Genomic DNA, 21,902 nt, shown 5'->3' with positions numbered 1-21,902 from the left:
GTAAATTTGATTTGGTGTGTGGACAAAACTGGCTCAGTGGGACGTAAAACCCTTTCTTGTTTTTACCAAGTTCCTTAACGATTTGCTACCTTACACAAGACATGTTTGCTCTCCAATTCTGGGCAGCATTCCATTCCTGTACCCTTCTCTTTACCCCAGAAAACAATAATGTTGGCATTGTTCTGCATGCATTATCAGGTACCCAAAGTAAAGTTGAATTTGGCAATCCACATTATTAGCATGCTTGATTACAAGATGGACCATCAATTCACTAGAATCATGGGTGGTAATAATTAGAATATAGAACAGTACAGCACAGGCCCTTCGGCCTACAATGCCCATACTGAACATGATGCCAAGATCAACTAATCTCATCTGCATGCCAATGATCCATATCCCTCCATTCCATGTATATGGAATGGAATACTTTATTGTCACATGACAAGGCACAAATTCTTTGCTTGCATACCCAATGCATACAATGTATTCTTGTGCCTATCTAAAAGCTTCTTAAACGCCACTATCATATATGCCTCCACCACACTTTCTATTGTTTTTATGCCTCTCATAATTTTACATACTTCAACCAGGTCTCCCCTCAACCTCTGGCATTCCAGAGAAAACAATCCAAGTCTGTCCGACCTCTCCTTATGGCCAATAACTTATAATACAGGCAGCATTCTGGTAAACCACTTCTGCAACATGTCCAAAGACTATACATCCTTACTGAAATAGGGCAAACAGAACTGCACACAATGCTCCAAATATGGCATGACTAAAGTCCCATAAAACTGGATTAAGGCTTGCTAACACATGTACTCACAACCCCGACAAATGAAAGCAAGCATACCAGATGCCTTCTTTACCACTCAAACTACTTGTGTTGCCACTTTCAGGGAGTTAATCCAAAAAAGGAAATAACAGTGTATTACAAGTATAAGGATTTCAAGGTGACAGTACTCATGAGTCCTCCTTCATATTTAAACCAGCATGTGGAAAACGACTGAGGATAATACCTCACTCATGGACAAAAACAGCAGCACATTAATTCAATTATTGTGGATTAAAATTTCCCTCAACACACAAAATCTAGATTGACACCCCCCTGCAGGACTCAGTGGGCCGGCACTGTCCCTGGATGTCATGGAGCAAGCCTGGCACTGTTCCCAGCGCAGCGCAGTCCTAAAGGTGCCAGAGAATCCAGCACTATCACAGGAGTGCTACAGGAAGAGCTCAGCACTGTCCTTGATGTGTTACGAAGCATGCCCCGCACAAAGGGAGCAACTAAGATAAACCACTACCCTCGCTAGTGCCCAAGCCCGACACTGACCAAGGGACATGAATGAGACAGCCAAGCACCGTCTGACTGGTACTCCTGAGAGAGGTCAGCGCTATTAAAGGTATGTGTGGGGTGCTACAGAATGAGCTTGACTGTCCAGAAGCGCTATTGAGAGAACTTGATACTCTCCCGAGAGTAAATTGTGCACTTATAAAATAACCTGTCAGTGCCCAAGTGTATACCTGTCCCTATTTCTATTGAGAGCACAAAAATGTCCCAAGGTGCACTGCTGAGTAAGCCGCAACTACCTTACAAATATTCAGGAATCGAGGAATATGCAGGCAGAAGAGATAAGGATTTAGCATCACATATAGCATAGACGATGTGGGCCGAGGCCCTGCTCCTGAGATGTACGATTCTATCTCCCAGTGCACAAGCTGGGCACAGCCCCAGAGTACACAATTGGGCAAGCAGGTCACAGCCCCTGGGGCATTTTTAAGAGAGCCAACCACTGCTCCAGAGGTGCAACTCAACAACCCTGGCACTGTCAGAGTCACGCTCCTGAGGGAAGGGCCTGTTCCTGTGCTCTACTGTTCTGTGATCTGTGTCCCAGGGTACATGCAAGGTACTGTCCCAGGGCACAAACTGGCCACAGCTCCAGAGCACAAGCCGTGCACAGCCCCAGAAGCAATTCTGAGAGCCCAGCAGTGCCCGAGAGGTACAACTCAGCAGATCTGACACTGTCGAGAGGGGGGGGGAGACCCTGCCGAGGGAGCATCGCTCTGTCAGGGATGCTGCGTGGTGAAATATTTGACCCTGCTCTTTATGGGATCTTGCGCAGACTGGCTCCCTCGTTGCCTGCTCTCCAGCCTCTGTGCACTGTGAGCTAACGAGCTCTGGGCGCCCTGCCGGCGGCAGCCGACGGGCGAGTGGTTCCTGTGACAGCGAGTGGTTCCGGAGAGGCAGCGAGCTTCCATTGTTGCCCGGTAACGTCCCCGTCCTCGTCCTGTGATGGGAGAGCCGCTCCACAACTTTGGCCACACAAGTAGTGTACTCTAGCACACGATCGATGGCCTCCGGCCACAATGGGATACAAACCCGTAGTTTCTGCCTCGCTGGCTCGGCCCGGCTGACGCTCACAACAAGTGACCGAGCAGCAGATGCGCTGATACGCCCCCAGCCGGGACCCGGCGTGATTGTCACCCGCCGCAGCCAATCCGGCTCCGAGCAGCCGTTATCCCCGCCCACTAGCACGTGCCAATCATCGGTCTTGGCCAATCAGCGCGCGATGGGCGGGCTCTCCTCCGCGCAGCCGCAAAACCAGCTGGACTCCGTTCGTTCGTTGAAACGTTCAAATTCTCCCTCACGTTCTGCCGGGGGGGAGGAGATCTACAATAAACGCTTCACCACAAAGAGGAAAGGCCGGTTGTGGTCTGCGGGGCGCCGCCACTGCCCGGGCCGTTGCCGGTGATGACTCTCCGTTTTGTTTACATCGAAGTCTCGCGCACCTTTGGCCGCGTCGCGTTCGCCGGGCTGTCAATCACCGCGGTCAGGCCCCGCCCATTGAGGCACGCGGCAGCGCTGGGCCCCGCCCACTGCCCTTCACCAGCTGGCCTTGACCAGCTCAATGGATGCACCAAGTGTGGGAAGGAACATCTCTGGAGAGAAGGAATGGGGGGCGTTTCGAATCGATACCCTTCTTCAGACTGGATAGATCAACTGAGAGTGGAGACACGGGGCATTGCAGATGCTAGGATCTCGAGCACAACACAAAGTGCTGGAAGAACGCACTGGGTCATACAACATAAACGTTGTGTTTTGCTCATAAACAGGGAATGTTGAAAACACTCAGATGATCAAACAGCATTCCAGTGAGGTCAAGGAGGGTTTGTTAGAAGTATTTATTCCTGCTCTCTAAGCTAATCCCATTTGTCCACCTTTGGTCCACATCGCTCTGAATCTTTCCTATCCATATTTTGCCCAAATGTCTTCTAAATATTGCTATTTTTTAAATAGGTTAATTTTACAAAATGATGGAGGTGTTCAGCAAAACAGCTTCACATCTGGTCTGGGCAGGTGAGCTCCCTAGTGGGCAGTGGTACAGTATGCTCAGCTTGAATGTGTAGAATGGAATGCAAGAGAAACACAAGATCATGGAAGGATGCCACATGGGTCAGGCCCTTCAGCCCGCTGACTCCATGCCGACCATCAAATGCCCATGTACCCTAATCCTACATTCACTTCATAATTCTGCTTTCCACCCATTCTCATCAACTCGTCTACACACACACCAGGAGCAATTCACAGCAGCCAATTAACCCACCAAACCTTTGCGAGGAAACCAGAGCACCCACGGGGAACACCCAGTTACAAGAACTGGCAGATGCCGCCGACACTGCCAGAGATTGGAAGCTGAGGCAGCAGCCCTGCCCACTCAGCTGTCACGCAGGAACTGGGGGTCGAGCTGCAAGAGCTATTGGTGGCCCGAGAGGTTTGCCGGAGAATAAATGAGGGAGGGTTCCTTTGTGATGCTGTAGAGGGGTGTTGGATGTGTTTGTGGTGTTGGCATTGTGCTGAAAATAAAGCACTCAATTAGAACAAACCAGCGGGCCATTTGGCCCAACAGTTCCATGCCATCCATTAGTCCCCTCACTTCCTCCCACATGCCAGTCAAATTCTTCTGCCGCACATTTCGGGGCAAATTTAAGTGGCCAATTAATATAGCAGAGTGCCCGGAGGGAAGCCACGTCCCACAGGGTGGAACGTGAAAACTCCACACAGTCAGCACCCGAGGTCAGGATCAAACCCAGTGCTTACCAAGCAGGCCAGGGGGTGAGGGCAACAGGTGCACTGAATGCGGCAGCTGGCAAGGGCAAGGGGTGGGGGGAAAAATCGATGTGTTCTGGGGACAGAGAGGGAGATGAGACCTGAACCTGGGAAAAGGGATGGGCACAGCCATGGATCCAGTCAGCAAGGGGGGATGGGGGGTGTTGCTGTAGCCATGGCTGGACACCACCACTTCATCGATAGTTCCCGGCAGTGCTAGTCTCCAACTGGACGACACACACACTCCCTCTTAAATAGAGTGGTCCAGCTGTGGCAACTATGACTGAGACACAGTAGTGACAAGTGTACTGGACCAGGAGACATGAGTGTTGGTAAGAGAGCCATCATTTTATTTAGCAAAACAGTAGAGTAACGAGGGACTAATACTTGGAAACAGAGCTTTCAAATATATATATCTATACACATATATATATTAATACAAAATTAGTAAAACTCCCATCTGTAAATGTAGCAGCACCATCAGTGTAAGTGATTGGGGGTAATAATTTCTCAGTGATAAGGGAGGATCCAGGAAGTAGCACAAAGAAGGATTCCCACAAGATTCATTTCCTCTTCTCCACCCCACCTTCAGTAAAAGGACAATCTCTGGATTGGGTTCAGGAGGCTGAGGGCTCTCGTCTCGTTGCTGAGATCACCTGGGTCGCGCAGAGTATCTAACCGCTCGTTAACTCTGGGGAAGCTTGGCTAGAGAGGCATGGGTGACGGGAACATTCCCCGGCAGACACCTCGCTCGCTGCTGCCTCCGCACCGCCATCATTGCGGGCCGCCTTCTCACCTACGAGTGTCTGGTCAGAAGGGAAGGAGCAGGGGGACTGCAGGCAGGCTGCACAGCAGTCAACAGGCATCAGACACGTTACCCGACAAGCAGCTCGCAATGGGCCCTGTGCCAGGTGTGTGGCGGCAGAGGTTCCTGGGTGGTTGGCAGAACACGCACACAGACGTGGGCAGGCATACGCACACGAGTGCGTGCACACTTGCAAAAATGCACATGCACACACACACACACACGTACACATGCACACACAAGCAAACACACGCTCACAAGCACGAATACACAGTGGCACAAACACGCGCACATAACACACAGCATACAGACCCCAATGAAGACACAGTAGCACAGTACACATACACACACGCGCACACACACAGTGCAAAAACACATACAGAAAGAAGCACAAGGAACACCACACAGGAATAAACAGGCACACACACTCTCTCTCTCTCTCTCTCTCTCTCACACCCACACACAGGCAAACGTGTACACACAGGAACATGCATGTGTAAACACAGACAAGGGCAGCCAGCATCAGGGTGGAATGCCACCTCTGCCTGAAAAGATGATTACTCTGGGAATGTCAGATCGAAGAAAATCCAAAAATGGTTAAAAGAAATCCAGGATAATAGGTCTCTCAAAAGGCAGCGCAGGTAACGACTGCCCTTATTGTGAGCTAAAATGGCCCCAAGATATTTGGGCAATTGATTTAAAACATTTATTTGCTTTGCAGAGGTAATTTGCTTCTTGGAGAAATTTCCAAATACCATTTGTTTAAAACAGAAGCAAAGCAAAGTAGGATTAAAACAGATTCTTCATTAAATGAGAGGCTGGGGTTCGCGATGGAGAGAGGAGGTGAGGAAGGGAGGAGGGGGAGGCCGGGGAGGAGGGTGGCAGTTGTGACTCAACCAACAGCGCAGACGAGGGACTGGACCCAGTGCGGGCGAGCAGCCAATGCACTCAGCTCTGGATCAATCACTCCCAGAGACACCAACAGCAACAACGAACAGAGGAGCCCGATCCTCACTTCCAGCCTCAGCTGGGAGTGACGTGGGAGGGAATTGGAAGCTACACCAGGCAACTGCAAGAGAGAGAGAGAGAGAGAGCAGAGAGACAGGGAAGTCCAAATTAATGTGTTTTGTAAATGTCCTGAGACCCGGGGGGAAGAAGAGTGGAATGGGTGAGGAGGGGAAGAGAGAGGAAGGGGCTTAAGAGAGGATGGGGGGGGGGGGGGAAGCTGAGGGTGAGGGGGGGGGGAGGGAGAGGAGAGGGTAAAACAGACCAGAGGAGCAGAGGGAAGACAAACCCAGGATACTCGCCCGTTACCCAACCGAGTCGGCGGAAGGTCGAGAGACAGCGCTCTGCCTCATTTTTGATTCTCTTTACAGAATTTTGAAATAATTATTTACTTGTTTCGAAAGACCCCGGTGCGCTCCCTCCCCTCCCCCACCCCCGCTCCTCTGCCCCACCCACTATCAACACACGCAGATGGTCTTCCTGTGGGGGGGCAGCAGTGAGTTCCTCAGCCGCCGCTGCCCCCTCAGGCTCCTGCGCGTGGCCTGCTTGTCGGGGTTCCTGCGACGTGCGGGGGTACCCGCGCTCCCGCCGACGCTGCCCCTCCCTCCCCGCGCCTTCAGTCTCTTGGCGGGGGTGGGGGCGTCCCCATTGAGCTCCTCCAATGTCCGCTTGAGCCCGCCGCCGGCCCGGCCCCAGCCACCCCAGGGCGATCGCCCCCCCTCCCCGCCCGGGGACTGTGCCCGCCCCCGGTTCTCGGTCGTCGCGGCAACATCGGGCGGCGGGCTCCTGCCCTGCCGCACCTCTCTCCTTGCCAGCACCGGGACGAAGCCAGAGCAAAACCACGGCGAGGACAGCTGTTCAGCGGCCTGCAGTGGGAGGAGGGGTGGGGGGAGAAGAAGACAAAGTAAGTCAGACGAAGTAAGGAAGATCCGGCACTCCAGTGGGCTCCAACATGGCCCCAACAATGACTCCTGCCGGTCCCAGTTTTGTTTAGTTTTAGTTTATAGATACAGGCTGGAAACAAGCCCTCCCTACACACTAGGAGCAATTTACAGAGGCCAATTAACCTACAAACAACCACACGTCTCTGGAATACGGAATGATTCCCGAGGAAACCCACAATTACAGGGAGAGCGTGCAAACTCCACCCGAGGGCAGTATTGAACCCAGGTCTTCGGTGCTGTGAGGCAGCGGCTCAACCAGCTGTGCCACTGGTATTTGTCTGGCCCAGTGATGACCCCAGCCATCGCCAGCAAATCAACCAAGGCAGCCCCAGGAACATTTGGGAACTGGCGAGGACCCCAGCCGCCATGGGCAAGGACCCCAGCCACTCCCAGTTGCTGGCAAGAGCAGTGGGCAGCCTCAGCAAGGGCCTTATTCACCCCCTCCCACGACACTGGCACGGTCTCTAATCGCCAATCCGTGGCCAGGTCCCCACTTCTGCCCTGACCGCCAAGCATTGGTGGCCGGAGTTGCCTCTGTCCGGCCGAGGGGCCTGACCAGGACTCGGGCAACAGGCAGCATCCCTGGCAACCAGAGTAAGCCTTAGCAGTCGCAAGGAGAACATGCAAACTCCTCACACACAGCACCCAAGGTCAGGATAGAACCTCTAGCACAGTGAGGCTGCAGCTCTGCACCTGGGACATGGGCTAAATGCAGGCAAATAGGACTGGCCCAGATACCTACTTGGTTGGCATGGACGGGGGGCCAAAAAGTCTGATGCTGGGTAGCCCTGGACAATTTGGCATCAGGGCACCTCCCCCGCCCTCCAGAGAGCAGTGCAACGGGATCGGGTCGTGACAGTTGAAGTGGTCGGGCAGAAGGTTCCGGCGTGCCCCCCGGCCTACCTTCAGTGGTGGGGACGACGGCTGCAGCCGGGACTCCTCGAGGCGGTGGGCAGTGCCACCAGCCAGCTTGAGCCACAGCTCGTCGGCGCAGGGGGGCCGCCCTCCGCCTGGCGGATCAATGCAGATCACCACGGTGCTGGTGTTGTCCGCCCGCAGCATGCGCTGCCGCCACCGGCCCAGCGCCCGGCTCACCAGCAGCCTGGCGCTCGTCGGCCCCGCATCCTCCTGCCAGGGACACAAACGCAGAGCGGGTTAGAGACCACCCAGACAAGAAGGGCACCCATCCACCCATAGCTGACCCGACCCCAAGGGACTCCTGACTGTGCCAGCCCTGGGTACTTTCCTGGCACAGCTCAGCCTATATACAGTGTGTGTATATACACACACTGATCTTTTTTTTTCTCTCTCTCTCATTTATTATATTGTTTACAGAGTACTATGTTTACATATTTTGTTGTGCTGCTGCAAATAAGAATTTCATTGTTCTATCTGGAACATATGACAATAAAACACTCTTGACTTGACTCTGATGACCACAGTAGGTGGAGCCCAGCCATTGGTCCATATGGATCAACAAGGTCCCAACCATGCCAACTCTGGCCCAACCAAACTTGAACCATGCCAATTCTGGTTCAACCAAACTTGAACCATGCCAATTCTGGTCCAACCAAACTTGAACCATGCCAATTCTGGTCGAACCAAACTTGAACCATGCCAATTCTGTTCCAACCAGATTTAATCCATGGCAGCTGAAGTCCAACCAGACTTAAAACATGCTTAAAATGATACTCTATTAAACATTGCAGCCTCATCATCTTCAGTTTATGGGAACAAAAATAACCTTATTGCCATTTGAAAATCTTGCGGGGAAAATAACTATTATTGCGAGTCTGAAACTCTCTGCCCTCTAACCTTTCTTTCCTTTTTTCAAACCTTCTTTTAAACCTTTCTAACCTCCCCCCCCCCCCCCCCCCATTACACACAGTGCTTTTATGATGCAATTTCTAGAACACGAGGTTTCCTCGGAATGCAACTTTTTGCCAAATAACAGAACTAGCTGTTCAACAAACAAACTACTGGAAGACCTCAGCAGGTCGAGCAGCATCTGTGGGGCAAGGGAGGGGAGGAATTGACGATATTTCAGGTCGAGACTCCACATCAGGACGGGGGATAATGCTAGAACAGAAGGATTATGAATGGACTGGAAGGGTTCCTGGTTTGGGGTACAAACTTAAAGCACACGGTATTGGGGGTTCAGTGTTGAGGTGGATAGAGAATTGGTTGGCGGACAGGAAGCAAAGAGTAGGAATAAACGGGTCCTTTTCGGAATGGCAGGCAGTGACTAGTGGGGTACCGCAAGGCTCAGTGCTGGGACCCCAGTTATTTACAATATATATTAATGATTTGGACGAGGGAATTGAATGCAATATCTCTACGTTTGCGGATGACACGAAGCTGGGTGGCAGTGTTAGCTGCGAGGAGGATGCTAGGACGCTGCAGAGTGATTTGGATAGATTAGGAGAGTGGGCAAATGCATGGCAGATGCAATATAATGTGGATAAATGTGAGGTTATCCACTTTGGCGGCAAGAACAGGAACGCAGAGTATTACCTGAATGGTGGCCAATTAGGAAAAGGGGAGATGCAACGTGACCTGGGTGTCATGGTGCACCAGTCATTGAAAGCAAGCGTGCAGGTGCAGCAGGCAGTGAAGAAAGCGAATGGTATGTTAGCATTCATAGCAAGAGGATTTGAGTATAGGAGGAGGGAGGTTCTGCTGCAGTTGTACAGGGCCTTGGTGAGACCGCACCTGAAGTATTGTGTACAGTTTTGGTCTCCTAATCTGAGGAAAGACATTCTAGCCTTAGAGGGAGTACAGAGAAGGTTCACCAGATTGATCCCTGGGATGGCAGGACTTTCATATGAAGAAAGACTATAAAGGCTTATACTCGCTGGAATTTAGAAGACTGAGGGGGGATCTTATTGAAACATATAAAATTCTTAAGGGGTTGGAGAGGCTAGATGCGGGAAGATTGTTCCCGATATATAAGAAAATAACTGCAGATGCTGGTACAAATCGATTTATTCACAAAATGCTGGAGTAACTCAGCAGGTCAGGCAGCATCTCGGGAGAGAAGGAATGGGTGACGTTTCGGGTCGAGACCCTTCTTCAGACACTTCTTCTGAAGAAGGGTCTCGACCCGAAACGTCACCCATTCCTTCTCTCCCGAGATGCTGCCTGACCTGCTGAGTTACTCCAGCATTTTGTGAATAAAAAGATTGTTCCCGATGTTGGGGAAGTCCAGAACCAGGGGTCTTTTAGGACCGAGATGAGAAAACATTTCTTCACACAGAGACTGGTGAGTCTGTGGAATTCTCTGCCACAGAAGGTAGTTGAGGCCAGTTCATTGGCTATATTTAAGAGGGAGTTAGATGTGGCCCTTGTGGCTAAAGGGATCAGGGGGTATGGAGAGAAGGCAGGTACAGGTTACTGAGCTGGATGATCAGCCATGATCATATTGAATGGCGGTGCAGGCTCGAAAGGCCAAATGGCCGACTCCTGCACCTATTTTCTATGTTTCTATTCTTGCCCCTGCATCTTGCCTTCTACATCCACAGTTCAGATGGAAGGTGGCGTCTCCATAGTGGAGGGTGGCGATGAGATTCTCACCAGTAGTCGCTGCCTGTCCTCGTTGTCGTGGCAGATGCTGACGGCGTCCTGGGCGGAGATCATGTTCCACAGCCCGTCGCTGCCCAGGATGATGTACCTGTGGTCTCGGCAGTTGATGGTGTGAACGCTCGTGTCCGGCTCCGGCGAGACCACAAACTCACCGCTGTAGAAGTCGTAGCTCCACAGATCCCCTACGAAAAACGGCGGGATGTCAATGATCCCTATCCCTCCATATTCTTGTGCCTATCCAAAAGCCTCTTAAAACACCACTATCGTGTCGGCCTCCACCACCACCGCTGGTTCAAGTCACCTACCCTCTCTGTAAAAAGAACTTTCCCTGCACATTATCTTGAAACCATGACAGACCAGGCGAGCGGCTCTCTGCTTACGAGGGCCCAACCCCACCCCCAACGCCACCCATCAAAAGCTCAGCCCACCTTTCCCATATTCACGGGCGGCTGGCCAACAGGAGACAGAAAGTGGGCATAGATGGGTCTCTTTCTGCACGGCAGGACACGGCAGGACACGGCAGTGTGTCACAGAGAGTGGTGCCGGATCATCAACCTTATTAACGAATTATGCACTGATTTGGGTGAAGAAATTAAAAGTCCAGGTGCTAAAATCCTGATGATGACAGAACTAGGGGTAGGAGAGCAATTTATGACAAGAACATTGCAGGATCAAACAAGTCCCACATGGGGGTTGGTTTTAAGGGATGAGATAAAGACGGGAAGAGAGGCAGAGGCCAGAGCTGGCATTTAATCCTCATGACCCATTGTCAAAAATCGCATGGGGTTTTAGTCGGCAAGGACTCGAACATTTGTCTGCTTGAGATGTCCATCCCTACTATGAGTAACACACTTGGGAGGTGGTGGGTATAAGCCCCACTGCTTGTCTCACTGAAAAGACAGTGTCTCACGCAGTACGGCATTTCAACAGTACCATCAGAGTGGGAGTTAAACTGGCAGATTCCTGGCTCTGTGGCAAGAGACATGAAGATAAACAGTGCAGCACAGGAACAGGCCCTTCGGCCCAAGATGTCTATGCCAAACATAATGCCATATTAAACTAAACCCCAGTGATCAATTATCTCCATTCCCAGCATATCCATGTGCCTATCTCAAACGCCATAATCATATCTGCCTCCACCACCACCCCTGGCATTGCACTCCAAGTACCCATCTAGTCTTTGACACTTGGGGAAAAGGTTCCGACTGTACACCCTATCTGTGCCTCACATCATTAATATACTTCTGTCAGGTCTCCCCTCAGTGTCTGGTGCTCCAGAGAAAACGATCCATGTCTGTCCAACCTCTTCTCATAGCTAATACTCTCTAATCCATGCAGCATTCTGGTAAACCTCTCCTGCACTCTCTCCAAATCCTCCACATCCTACCTGTAATCGAATGACCAGAAAGCCACACAATACTACAAATGCAGCCTAACCAAAGTCCTATAAAGCTGCATCATGACTTCCTGACTCTTATGCCATATCCATGCCAGCCCCTCTCTCTCTCTCCCACCCCTCAATCCCCCAAACAATGAAGGCATGCATACCATACGCCTCCTTGACCACTGTATCTACTGGTGTTGCTACGTTTAGGGAGCTATTGAATAGTACTCTCAAAATCAATGCTGTTAGGTGTCTTGCCAATAACTGTATACCTTCCCCTTACAATCAATCTCCCAAAGGTAACTTGTTCAGATTAAACTCCATCAGCCATTTCCCTCCCCGTTTCTGAAATTGATCAACATGAGAGTGCCTCTACTTTTATTTGCTAACATGGAATTAAAACAAAATACTAAATCAATTGGTCAAATCTGGGCTCATGAACTGGAGAGGAGGCTGTGAACTGCTGTTCTGGCTGCTGCCACAGGAGGGCCCCAGTGAGCTAGGACCAAGACGCTGGTCAGCACTGGATGGCCACCAGGGAGTAGCATGGGCCACAGTGCAGCCAGGACTCCCAGACAGGGATTTGGGGGAGTGGGGGTGGGGGGGAGAGGAGGTGGACCAGCTGCAGGCCAAGACCCTGCCCCCCCCCCCCCCCATCTCCCACATGGGGACGGCTGCTCCCACCCCCTCAGCCCGGCAGCTGTTCAGGGACAGAAGAGAGGCATCACACCACTGCACATGCAGGTAAATGGGAATGGTGTAGCAAGATACAAAGAGGCAGCATGGACGTAATGGGCCGAAAGGCCTGCTCCTGCGCTGCCCACGTAGGACCCCAAAGTCACTCGCCGGTGCCATCAGGGCCTATGCACAAGAGGGGAAAGGGTAACAGTTGGCAGACTTTTGCCCAAATTTCTCATCCCGATCACCATCTCCTCCCCTCCTCTGTCACCCCCTCGCCCAGCAACTCACCCAGGGCTCTGGCCACTGCCAGGAAGGGGATCTGGTCGATGACGGTACTCCGGCGCACCGGCCCGTTGTGGGTCAGCCGCGGCCTCTTCCACACCACGCGGTTCACTCCTGACTTGTTGATGACACTGTGGAGAGGGAACAGGACTGTGTTAAACACGGGACACGTACTGACCACGCAACAGCAGCCGGTGGGGAGACGGGGCCGAGGAGGCGATCTGGGGAGGGAGAGAGCGAGAGGGAACGGGGGTTGGGGAGGGAAGAAATGACATGGGCTGGGATAGTGGGGAGATGAGGGGGGGGGGGAAACAGAACAAGAGAAGATAAGCATTTGGAGGAGAGGGTGGGACTCCTGAGAAAGGATGGAGATCCCATGTCAGCCCAAATGTCTATCTCTGCCACATCCACGCCAGCCCCTCCCACCCACAGGCAGCCCGGAGTTACCTTCCGCCGAGCCCCTCGATCCGCTCCTTCTCCTTGGGGAGCTCCGGTTTGTGGTCCTGCGTCACCTCCAGGGCCTGCATGGTGCCCGGGCTCTGAGCCTGACCAGGGCCGGGACTGTCCTGTGCCCCCAGCACCACGCCCGAGTCGCCCACGTGCGCCACGTACATCTTGTCCCGGCAGATGATGACCACGCTGGCGGTGGTGCCGGACGTGCTGGGCAGCCCAGTCAATGTCTTCGGCCAGTCAGCTGTTGGAGGGGGAGAGAGAAAGAAGGGGTGAGTCGGGGACGTGGAGTGGGGATAATGAAATGAAAGATCTGTCCCCACCAGTACTGAACCCCAGTGTTACACAGTGACAGACCCGTCCCCACCAGTGCTGAATCCCAGTGTTACACAGTGACAGACCCGTCCCCACCAGTACTGAATCCCAGTGTTACAGTGACAGATCCCCCTCCCCCCCCCCCATTGATCAGACTGCCCTGATGTACCACACAACCATCATTTCTCTCTGGGTCGAGTAGTCTTACCAGTTCTAGATCAGTACTTTTCATATTTCCACCATGATAATCATCTTAAGCCCACACTCCATGTTCTGCAGAGACAACTTATGCTCATTTATTCTCGACCACTCCATTCTGAAGCCTTCAACTCCAGTGTCACAGTTTAAGGATAAGGGGGAAGTCTTTTAGGACCGAGATGAGAAAGTTTTTTTTCACACAGAGAGTGGTGAATCTGTGGAATTCTCTGCCACAGAAGGTAGTTGAGGCCAGTTCATTGGCTATATTTAAGAGGGAGTTAGATGTGGCCCTTGTGGCTAAAGGGATCAGGGGGTATGGAGAGAAGGCAGGTACGGGATACTGAGTTGGATGATCAGCCGTGATCATATTGAATGGTGGTGCAGGCTCGAAGGGCCGAATGGCCTACTCCTGCACCTATTTTCTATGTTTCTATGTCCTCTGTCTCCAGCCTCCCTGGTCATTCTACACACCCGTAGAAATTTTTAGGTAAATCGTTACTAGCCTCCTGAGTGGAGGTTCAATAAAATCTCAGAACCATCCAGAATAAAGCAAGCCGCTGGCCTGCACCCCATCAACTACCTGAACATTCACAGCCTCCACCACTGTGCACAGTAACTGCATTGCATACCAAAGATTCAGCATCTTTGGGCCCTCCAACTTACCAAATCCACGCTGACCATCAATCACCCGTTCACACTAGTTCTATCTTATCCCATTTTTGCATCCACTCCCTTCATGTTAGTAGACAATTAATCCACAAAGCCACACATCTTTGGAATATGGAAGAAAACCAGAGGAAACCCACTTGGTCACAGAGAAAATATGCAAACTCCACACAGCACCCAAGGTCTGGATCAAAACACAGTCTCTGACGCTGTGAGGTAGCAGTTCAACCAGCTGCACCACTAGGTCAGCCCAGTTGCTTTGACAGCACCTCAAACTAACGACTTTGCCAATTAAGACAACACAGTCAAGCAGGTGACTTGGAAATATATCCTTGTTCATTTTTGTTGGCAGGGCCCTGGAGCCCATCTCAAGGAGGACTGGAATTTCCACTGGACTTCCTCCAGCTTTGAAACATCCACTGAACTCCAATCAACCTTCTCTACAAAATGAGGAGGCAAGAGTGACTTTCTTACAAACTGGAAACCTTGACGTCCCAGAGAAGCAAGTTCAAATCCATCCTAGGCAACAGGGTATTCATATTCTGTTTCATAAACAAATCTAGAGCGCAAAAGCTGGTTTGAAGTTTCCGGACTATTGTAAAAACTCATCCTTGAGGCACAAATATCTAGTCTTTTCCCATTGCCGCCCATACTCAACTCCAGACAACATGGCTGGCTCATCACAAGTCACACTATTCAAACCCACCCAGAAAGGTGATCAACACATTCTCCAACTTCACAAAAAGTTCACACGATACATATATTCTTCCCAATATTTCTCATCGATTTCTAAAACATTACCACAGATCACAGTCTATGATACCTTGCTATGTGGAAGTATCCTACAACAATGACCATATTGCAAAAATCTCATTCGGGCCATTCTTGGTCATGTGTGTGACCAAAAATATGAAAATTTGTGGAATACATCTCTTCTAATTCTGAAAGCAATACAGGTATATTGTTTTGTACTGTATATATGACTTATATATGTCGAAGAATATCAAGTGAAATTTTTATGTTATGCTGACAATGTTTGTTTAGGGTCAGAGGTCAAATATGACTGGTCACGTGTGTAACCTCACATGGACACACATGTGACCAGTCATATTTGACCTCTGACCCTAAACAAACATTGTCAGCATAACTTATAAAAATTGAACTTGATAAACTTTGACATATAAGTCATATATATAGTACAAAACAATATACCTGCAATGCTTTCAGAATTAGAAGAGATGTATTCCACAAATGTTCATATTTTTGGTCACACGCATGACTAAGAATGGCCCATTTACAGATTCATGGACATTCGCCAGACCACTCGACCCAGCCTGTACATGGCAGCCAAAAACAGAGGTTTACATTACAAAGAACAGCACAACACAGGAACAGACCCTTCAGCCCACAATGTCCCCGCCGAACATGATGCCAAGTTAAAGTAATCTCCTTTGACGGCACGTGATCCATCATATCCCTCCATTCCCTGCATATCCATGTGCCTATCCAAAAAAAACTCTTAAAACACCACTAGTGTATCTGCCTCCACCACCACCCATTGCAACACGTTCCAGGTTCCTACCATTCTCTGTGTAAGAGACTTGTCCCACACATCTACTTTAAATTTTCTCCTAACCTTCAAGCTTTGCACTCTGGTCTTTGACATTTCCACCCTGGGTAAAAGGTTCTGACTGTCTACCCTAGCTGTGCCTCTGATTATTTTTAATACTTTTATCAAGCCTACCCTCAACCCCCAACATTTCAGGAAAAAACAATCCAACTTCCGCATATCGGTGATATCTGCAAATCTTGACAGTTTTTTTGGTAAACCTATTCTACAGCCCCTCCAAAGCCTTCACATCCTTCCTGTCCTGGGGCAACCAGAACTGTACACAATACTGCAAATGTTTTTTTAAGATATGACCAAACTTCCCGACTCAATGACGTGACCAATGAAGGCAAGCATGCCATACACCTTCTTTGCCACTCTATCTACATATCTAGCTACCTTCAGGGAGCTATGGACTTTGACCCCAAGTTTTCACCTTTCATTAAAGCTGGAAGGGTCTTGCCAATAATCGTATATTTCCTCTTTCATTCAACATACCAAAGTGCAACTCCTCACACTTGTTTAGATTCATTTCTCTGCCATTTCTCCACCCATTGCTAGAGCTGGTTTAAATCCATTCTCACAACTTCTGGAATGCGACCTTGCTACTGATGTCCTTCATATGTTCATCCATGCACTTTATAAACCTGCTGAAGATTTCCACCGGCACCACTAACGATTCTCGGATGTTTTCAGTCATGCTGATTGGTGTTCTCTCTGCCAGGGTAACAGGTCCTTCCTCCTGTTCACCCTATCCAGAACTCTCAATTCCCCGGATTGAATCTTACTGCATTGTTCCATAGTTGTCATAACATTGGCATAGATTTACTAACACAGATTTACACAGCACATAACTGCACTCCTCAGTCGAACTCGTCCATGCCAATCAAGGTGCTTGCCTGGGCTTATTCCTGTGTTTGGCCCACATCCCTTTAAACCTTTCTAATCCTTGCACCTATCCAAATGTCTTTTAAACATTGAACTGTTTCTAGCATTACCACCCCCACTAGCAGCTTGTTCCACTTGCTCATCCCTTTCTCTCTGTGAAAATGTTACCCCTCAGGTTTCTTTTTAAATCTCTTCCTTTCACCTTAAATCTAACCCTTCTAGTTACAGTACACCCTGCCCTGGAGAAAAGACAGTGACCATCCACCTTATATGTACTTCTCATGATCGTTTACACCTCTACACAATCATCCCTGAGGGACAGAAATACAGCAGATGCTGGAATCTCGGGCAAAACACAAAGTGCCGAAAGCACGCAGCCGGTCAGACAGCATCAGGGCAGAGAACTTTTCAGGACTGTATATCAGAGGGGATCTTATTGAAACATAAAATTCTTAAGGGATTGGACAGACCAGATGCAAGAAAAATGTTCCCCATGTTGGGGGAGTCCAGAACCAGGGTTCACAGTTTAAGAATAAGGCCTTTTAGGACTGAGACGAGGAAAACAAAATTCAGCCAGAGAGTTGTGAATCTGTGGAATTATATGCCACAGAAGGCAGTGGATGCCAATTTACTGGATGTATTCAAGAGAGAGTTAGATATAGCTCTTCGGGCTAACGAAATCAAGGGATATGGGGAAAGTGGTACAGGGTTCTCATTCTGAATGATCAGCCATGATTATAATGAATGGCAGTGCTGCCTCAAAGGGCCAAATTGCCTACAACTGTACCTATTTTCTATTTTTCTTTGTTTCTATCAGATGTCACATTTCCATTCTCTCCACAGATGCTGCCTGGCCCGCTGAGTTCCTCCAGGACTTGGTGTTTTGCTCGGGATTCCAGCAACTGCAGTCTCTTGCGTCTCCATCACTGATATGACAGGCACAAAATGCTGGAGTAACTCTCCAGAGGCAGCATCTCTGGAGAGAAGGAATGGGTAACGTTTCGGGTCAAGACCCTCCATCACAGTCTCCATTGCTGCAGGGAAAACAATCCCAGCCTCTCACTCTTTGGCCAGAAGAAGGTCAGTCCCGGGGAGGGGACTCCCTGGGGTCGGGATTCCCCCCTCAAAACTGTTGCAACCCACCGTCGCCTAGCAGCGGCATTTAACCCGAGCGCCATTACGTCACCGCGCGCAGCCCCATTGGACGATGCGGGTCACCGCCCCTCCCGCGACGCGCCCGCACATTGGCTGGACTCGCTGTCAGTCACAGCGACACGTCCCCGCCCACCTAGTTTGAAGGTGTATCGGGGTTCCATTGGAAATGTAACCAGTTCCGGGGCTGCGGTCAGTGGCAGCCCCGCTATCCCATACCAGGACATCCCCTATCCCTCCACCCAGTCCGCGCTGCCACACCTTCAGCCCTGTCACAATCCAAAGCTCTGCAATCGCACCCACATATTTAAATCGGATGAATTTATCACGTCCCCCCAAGATAGATAGTTCTTTTTTGAGAGATACGGCACAGAAACAGGCACTGAAGAGGGGTCTCGGCCCGAAAAGTCACATATTCCTTTTCTTGACAGTTGCTGTCTGATCCGCTGAGTAACTCGTTTTTTTTGTCCATCTTCGGTTTAAACCAGCATCTGCAGTTCCTTCCTACACGTCGTCTATCTTCCTCCCCCCTCGGTGTAGCTCCAACGAGCTACAGATAGGGGTTTATATATATTTTTAATGATAAACAGATAATTAAAATATAACCACCGTAGGGAGGGCGGGGGGGGTCTGGGTTTGGTTTAACCGGGAAGTTTCATTTCATTTCGCCGCCGTTTTGAAAGCTTTGGCGCCTTGGAAACCAACCGTCACATTTGAACAGAGCGTCCTACCCGACTGCGAATCATTGTCGGAAATTAAGTGTGGTGGACAGGCAGGCAGGCCTTGCGTCAAAAGCCGCCTGATCAGAGTTTCTGTCTGAAGGTTGTTAACTCAAAAGGACAAACACACGCCCGCCGCTGTCGAGCTCCTAACAGCTAACGACAAACGTTGAAATCATTCCCCCCCGAAACACCCAGCGAACTGAACTACTTATAGGCTTTATTTTCAAACATCTCCAACATTCTCCTCCACCCACACCACCTATCTGCCTTAAGGTGCCCAGATCGGCTCAGAGGTTAATCAGATACCAATCAGTCAGCCTGTACCACCGACCTGCGTCCCCAGGCCGTGCCAACTACTCCTGATCCCGGTTCTCCGTTCCCTGCCACCCCGGCCGTCCATACCCTGTCCGCCAGCCCGTACCCCCATCCTCTGCCCTGGTCCCTGCCACTCACGAAGCTTCTTCCACATGGCGTAATGACAGGCGATGAATCCTTTACGGATGGCGCCACGGAACTCCTCGGGATCTTCCGACAGAAACCCGCGCTGCTTCTTGATGCACTTCCACAGGTTGTCGCGGGCGAAGACCGCTGCCTCCCGCCCGCCGTGACCGTCAAACACGGCGAAGAAGGCCACTCCGGGCCGGGGCCTCAGGCCCTGCTCGTCGTCGCCCTCCTCCTCTGCTTCCTCCTCCTCCTCGCCGGCGCTCTCGGCCTCCCTGGGCCCCGGCTCGGGTTCGATCACCACCTGGGTCACATCCTCCATGTATTTCCTGCCACCCTGGTCGGAGTGAACACTGACCCGCAGCGAGAAAAGGCTCTGAGCCGCCATCGCCGCCGCCATCGCCACCGCCGGGTATTGTTTACCTCCAGGGCTGTTTGGGCATGCCCGAAACGTCAGCGCGTACAGCGCATCATCGCGCAGAGGCAGCGCATTACATCATCATCATCCCTTGTTTTACGCCATCACGCAGAGGCAGCGTATTAGATCATCATCCCTTGTTGCTGCATCATCGCGCAGGACCAATGCATTACGTCACCGCCCCTGTTTGCGTCAACGATGACGCAAACGGTCATGGTTGACCGGTTTGATTGCGTCATCACACATAGGCGCTGTGGGGCAAAGAGAGGGCCTGCCCGCAGTCAAACCCCAAGCGCCCTCAGTGAGCGTGTCATTCCCATGCACGAAGGGAAATGCATTGCATCACCATTCCTTGTTTCTGCGTCATGGCCATAAGCCCCGGCGACCTGTTTAAATACGTCATCACAAACACGGCAAAGAGAGGGCCTATTCCCAGTGTGATCGCCCTCATTGACCACGCCACATCATGGCACACAGCCTTACGTCTTGCATCTCCACCCCCTTGTTGCTACGTCATCTCACATGGCAAGAAGTCTGGTTCAATGGACATCTCTCTCCTATGACATCCTGGGGCCCCATCATCTTCCACCCCTGGACACGGGTTTCTGAGAATAGGTGAGGCTCCCGTTGTGGGAAAGCACGTGCACCTCGTCAAACCTCATCTACTACATCTGGTGTTCCTGATGTGCCCTCCAGTACATCGGTGAGACCAAGCGAAGACTCAGCGATGGTTTCGCTGAACACTTGCGCTTGGTCCGCCAAGGCATACTGGATCTTCCGGTTGCTAACCATTGTAACTTCCCTTCTCACTACCTTACAGAACTGTACAGAGCTACAATACCAGAGTGAGGCCACATGCAGCCTGAAGGAACAGCACCTCATATTCCACTTAGGCAGCTCAAATCCCAATGGTACGAACATTGAATTCTCCAGTTTAAGGTAACTACCAACTTCTTTTCACCCCTTCCCCAGTGCCCCACCTTAACTCGCACTTATCTCTCCCTTTCCTCTCCCCTTCCACTTGCATTTTTCACAATCTTCACAACTCTTCAATCCTTTTGTGTCACATCATCTGCCTTTTCATCTCTGGCTTCATCCAACCATATGCCTATCAACATCTCCCCTCACCTGCATCAATCTATTATCTGTCTTACTATGTCCTGCCCCAACTCATTTCAGCTTTCTTCCCTCCTCCACACACCACCACCCACCCACCCCACCTTACAATCAGTCTGAAAAAGTATCCAAATCCGAAATGTCACCTATCTTTGTGTGTGCTGCATGACCCGCTGAGTTACTCCAACACTTTGTGTATTTTTTTAATGAGGAAAACCTTGTTTACTCAGCATGCAGTTGGAATCTGGAATGCAATCTAGGTTGCACTGTGGTGGAGGTAGGTTCCATTGTGCCCATAACCAGTGAATTGGATTAATATGTGGCAAAGAAAAAATTGCCACAGAGTAAGGGTCAGTGATGGAACTAGAGAGCGTCTGGGGTAGGGAGCCAGGACGGACATATGTGTTATTTTCTAACCATTCAATTATTTTATAAGTTTTCCAGCACTATCAATGCAAAGCCAAGACTAATCTTACACATGTGGGGTGACTCACTAGGAGTTAGTCCTCAATCCATTTGATTGATTGAATAGATTGAAAGATATAGCATGGAAACAGGCCCTTCAGCCTACCAAGTCTATGCCAACTATCAATCAACTGTTCACATTAGTTCTATGCTATCCAACATTCTCATCCACTCCCGACACACCTGTGGCAATTTACAGAGGCCAATTAACCTATAAACCCATATTACCTCATATTTCGCCTGGGCAGCTTGCAGCCCAGCGGTATGAACATTGACTTCTCCAACTTTAGATAGTTCCTCTGTCCCTCACTTCCCCTCCCCCTTCCCAGTTCTCCCTCTATCTTCCTGTCTCCACCTATATCCTTCCTTTGGCCCGCCCCCCCCCTGACATCAGTCTGAAGAAGGGTCTCGACCCGAAACGTTACCCATTCCTTCTCTCCAGAGATGCTGCCTGACCTGCTGAGTTACTCCAGCATTTTGTGAAATAAATACCTTCGATTTGTACCAGCATCTGCAGTTATTTTCTTACACAACCTATAAACCCAGGTCTTTGGGATGTGGGATGAAACTGGAGCACCCAGAGGAAACATGCAGTTACAGTGAGAAGATGCAAACTCCACACAAACGGCTGAATTCAGGATCGAAGCCGGGTCTCAGGCGCTATGAGGCAGAGG

At 50.5% G+C, this 21,902-nt stretch overlaps 2 protein-coding genes across 6 annotated transcripts in view; both read right to left on the bottom strand.

Moving 5' to 3' along the window:
* The window catches only part of bcas3 (BCAS3 microtubule associated cell migration factor), a 681,054-nt gene extending 678,300 nt beyond the window's left edge, over positions 1–2,754 (bottom strand). For 4 of the 5 annotated variants that reach the window (XM_078422067.1, XM_078422074.1, XM_078422072.1 and 1 more), the window contains exon 1: positions 2,378–2,496. The gene's annotated coding sequence lies outside the window, so the exon portion shown is untranslated. Of the gene's footprint in view, positions 1–2,377; positions 2,497–2,686 lie in introns of those variants that run through there. The other variant, XM_078422068.1, reaches the window with a different exon arrangement.
* Positions 2,755–4,439: 1,685 nt separating this feature from the next.
* Positions 4,440–19,660, bottom strand: LOC144606388 (protein phosphatase 1D-like). Its single transcript, XM_078422429.1, has 6 exons — positions 19,242–19,660; positions 13,236–13,482; positions 12,795–12,919; positions 10,433–10,623; positions 7,763–7,987; positions 4,440–6,781 (listed from the first exon to the last, which is right to left on the bottom strand). The coding sequence occupies exons 1-6, from the start codon at positions 19,627–19,629 to the stop codon at positions 6,374–6,376; spliced, it is 1,584 nt and encodes a 527-aa protein (XP_078278555.1). The 5' UTR covers positions 19,630–19,660; the 3' UTR covers positions 4,440–6,373.
* Positions 19,661–21,902: the final 2,242 nt, after the last annotated feature.

This window comes from Rhinoraja longicauda, chromosome 26, assembly GCF_053455715.1.
Source record: "Rhinoraja longicauda isolate Sanriku21f chromosome 26, sRhiLon1.1, whole genome shotgun sequence".
In the NCBI taxonomy this organism is placed as follows: domain Eukaryota; kingdom Metazoa; phylum Chordata; class Chondrichthyes; order Rajiformes; family Arhynchobatidae; genus Rhinoraja; species Rhinoraja longicauda.
This window is presented reverse-complemented; position numbering and strand designations above follow the sequence as displayed.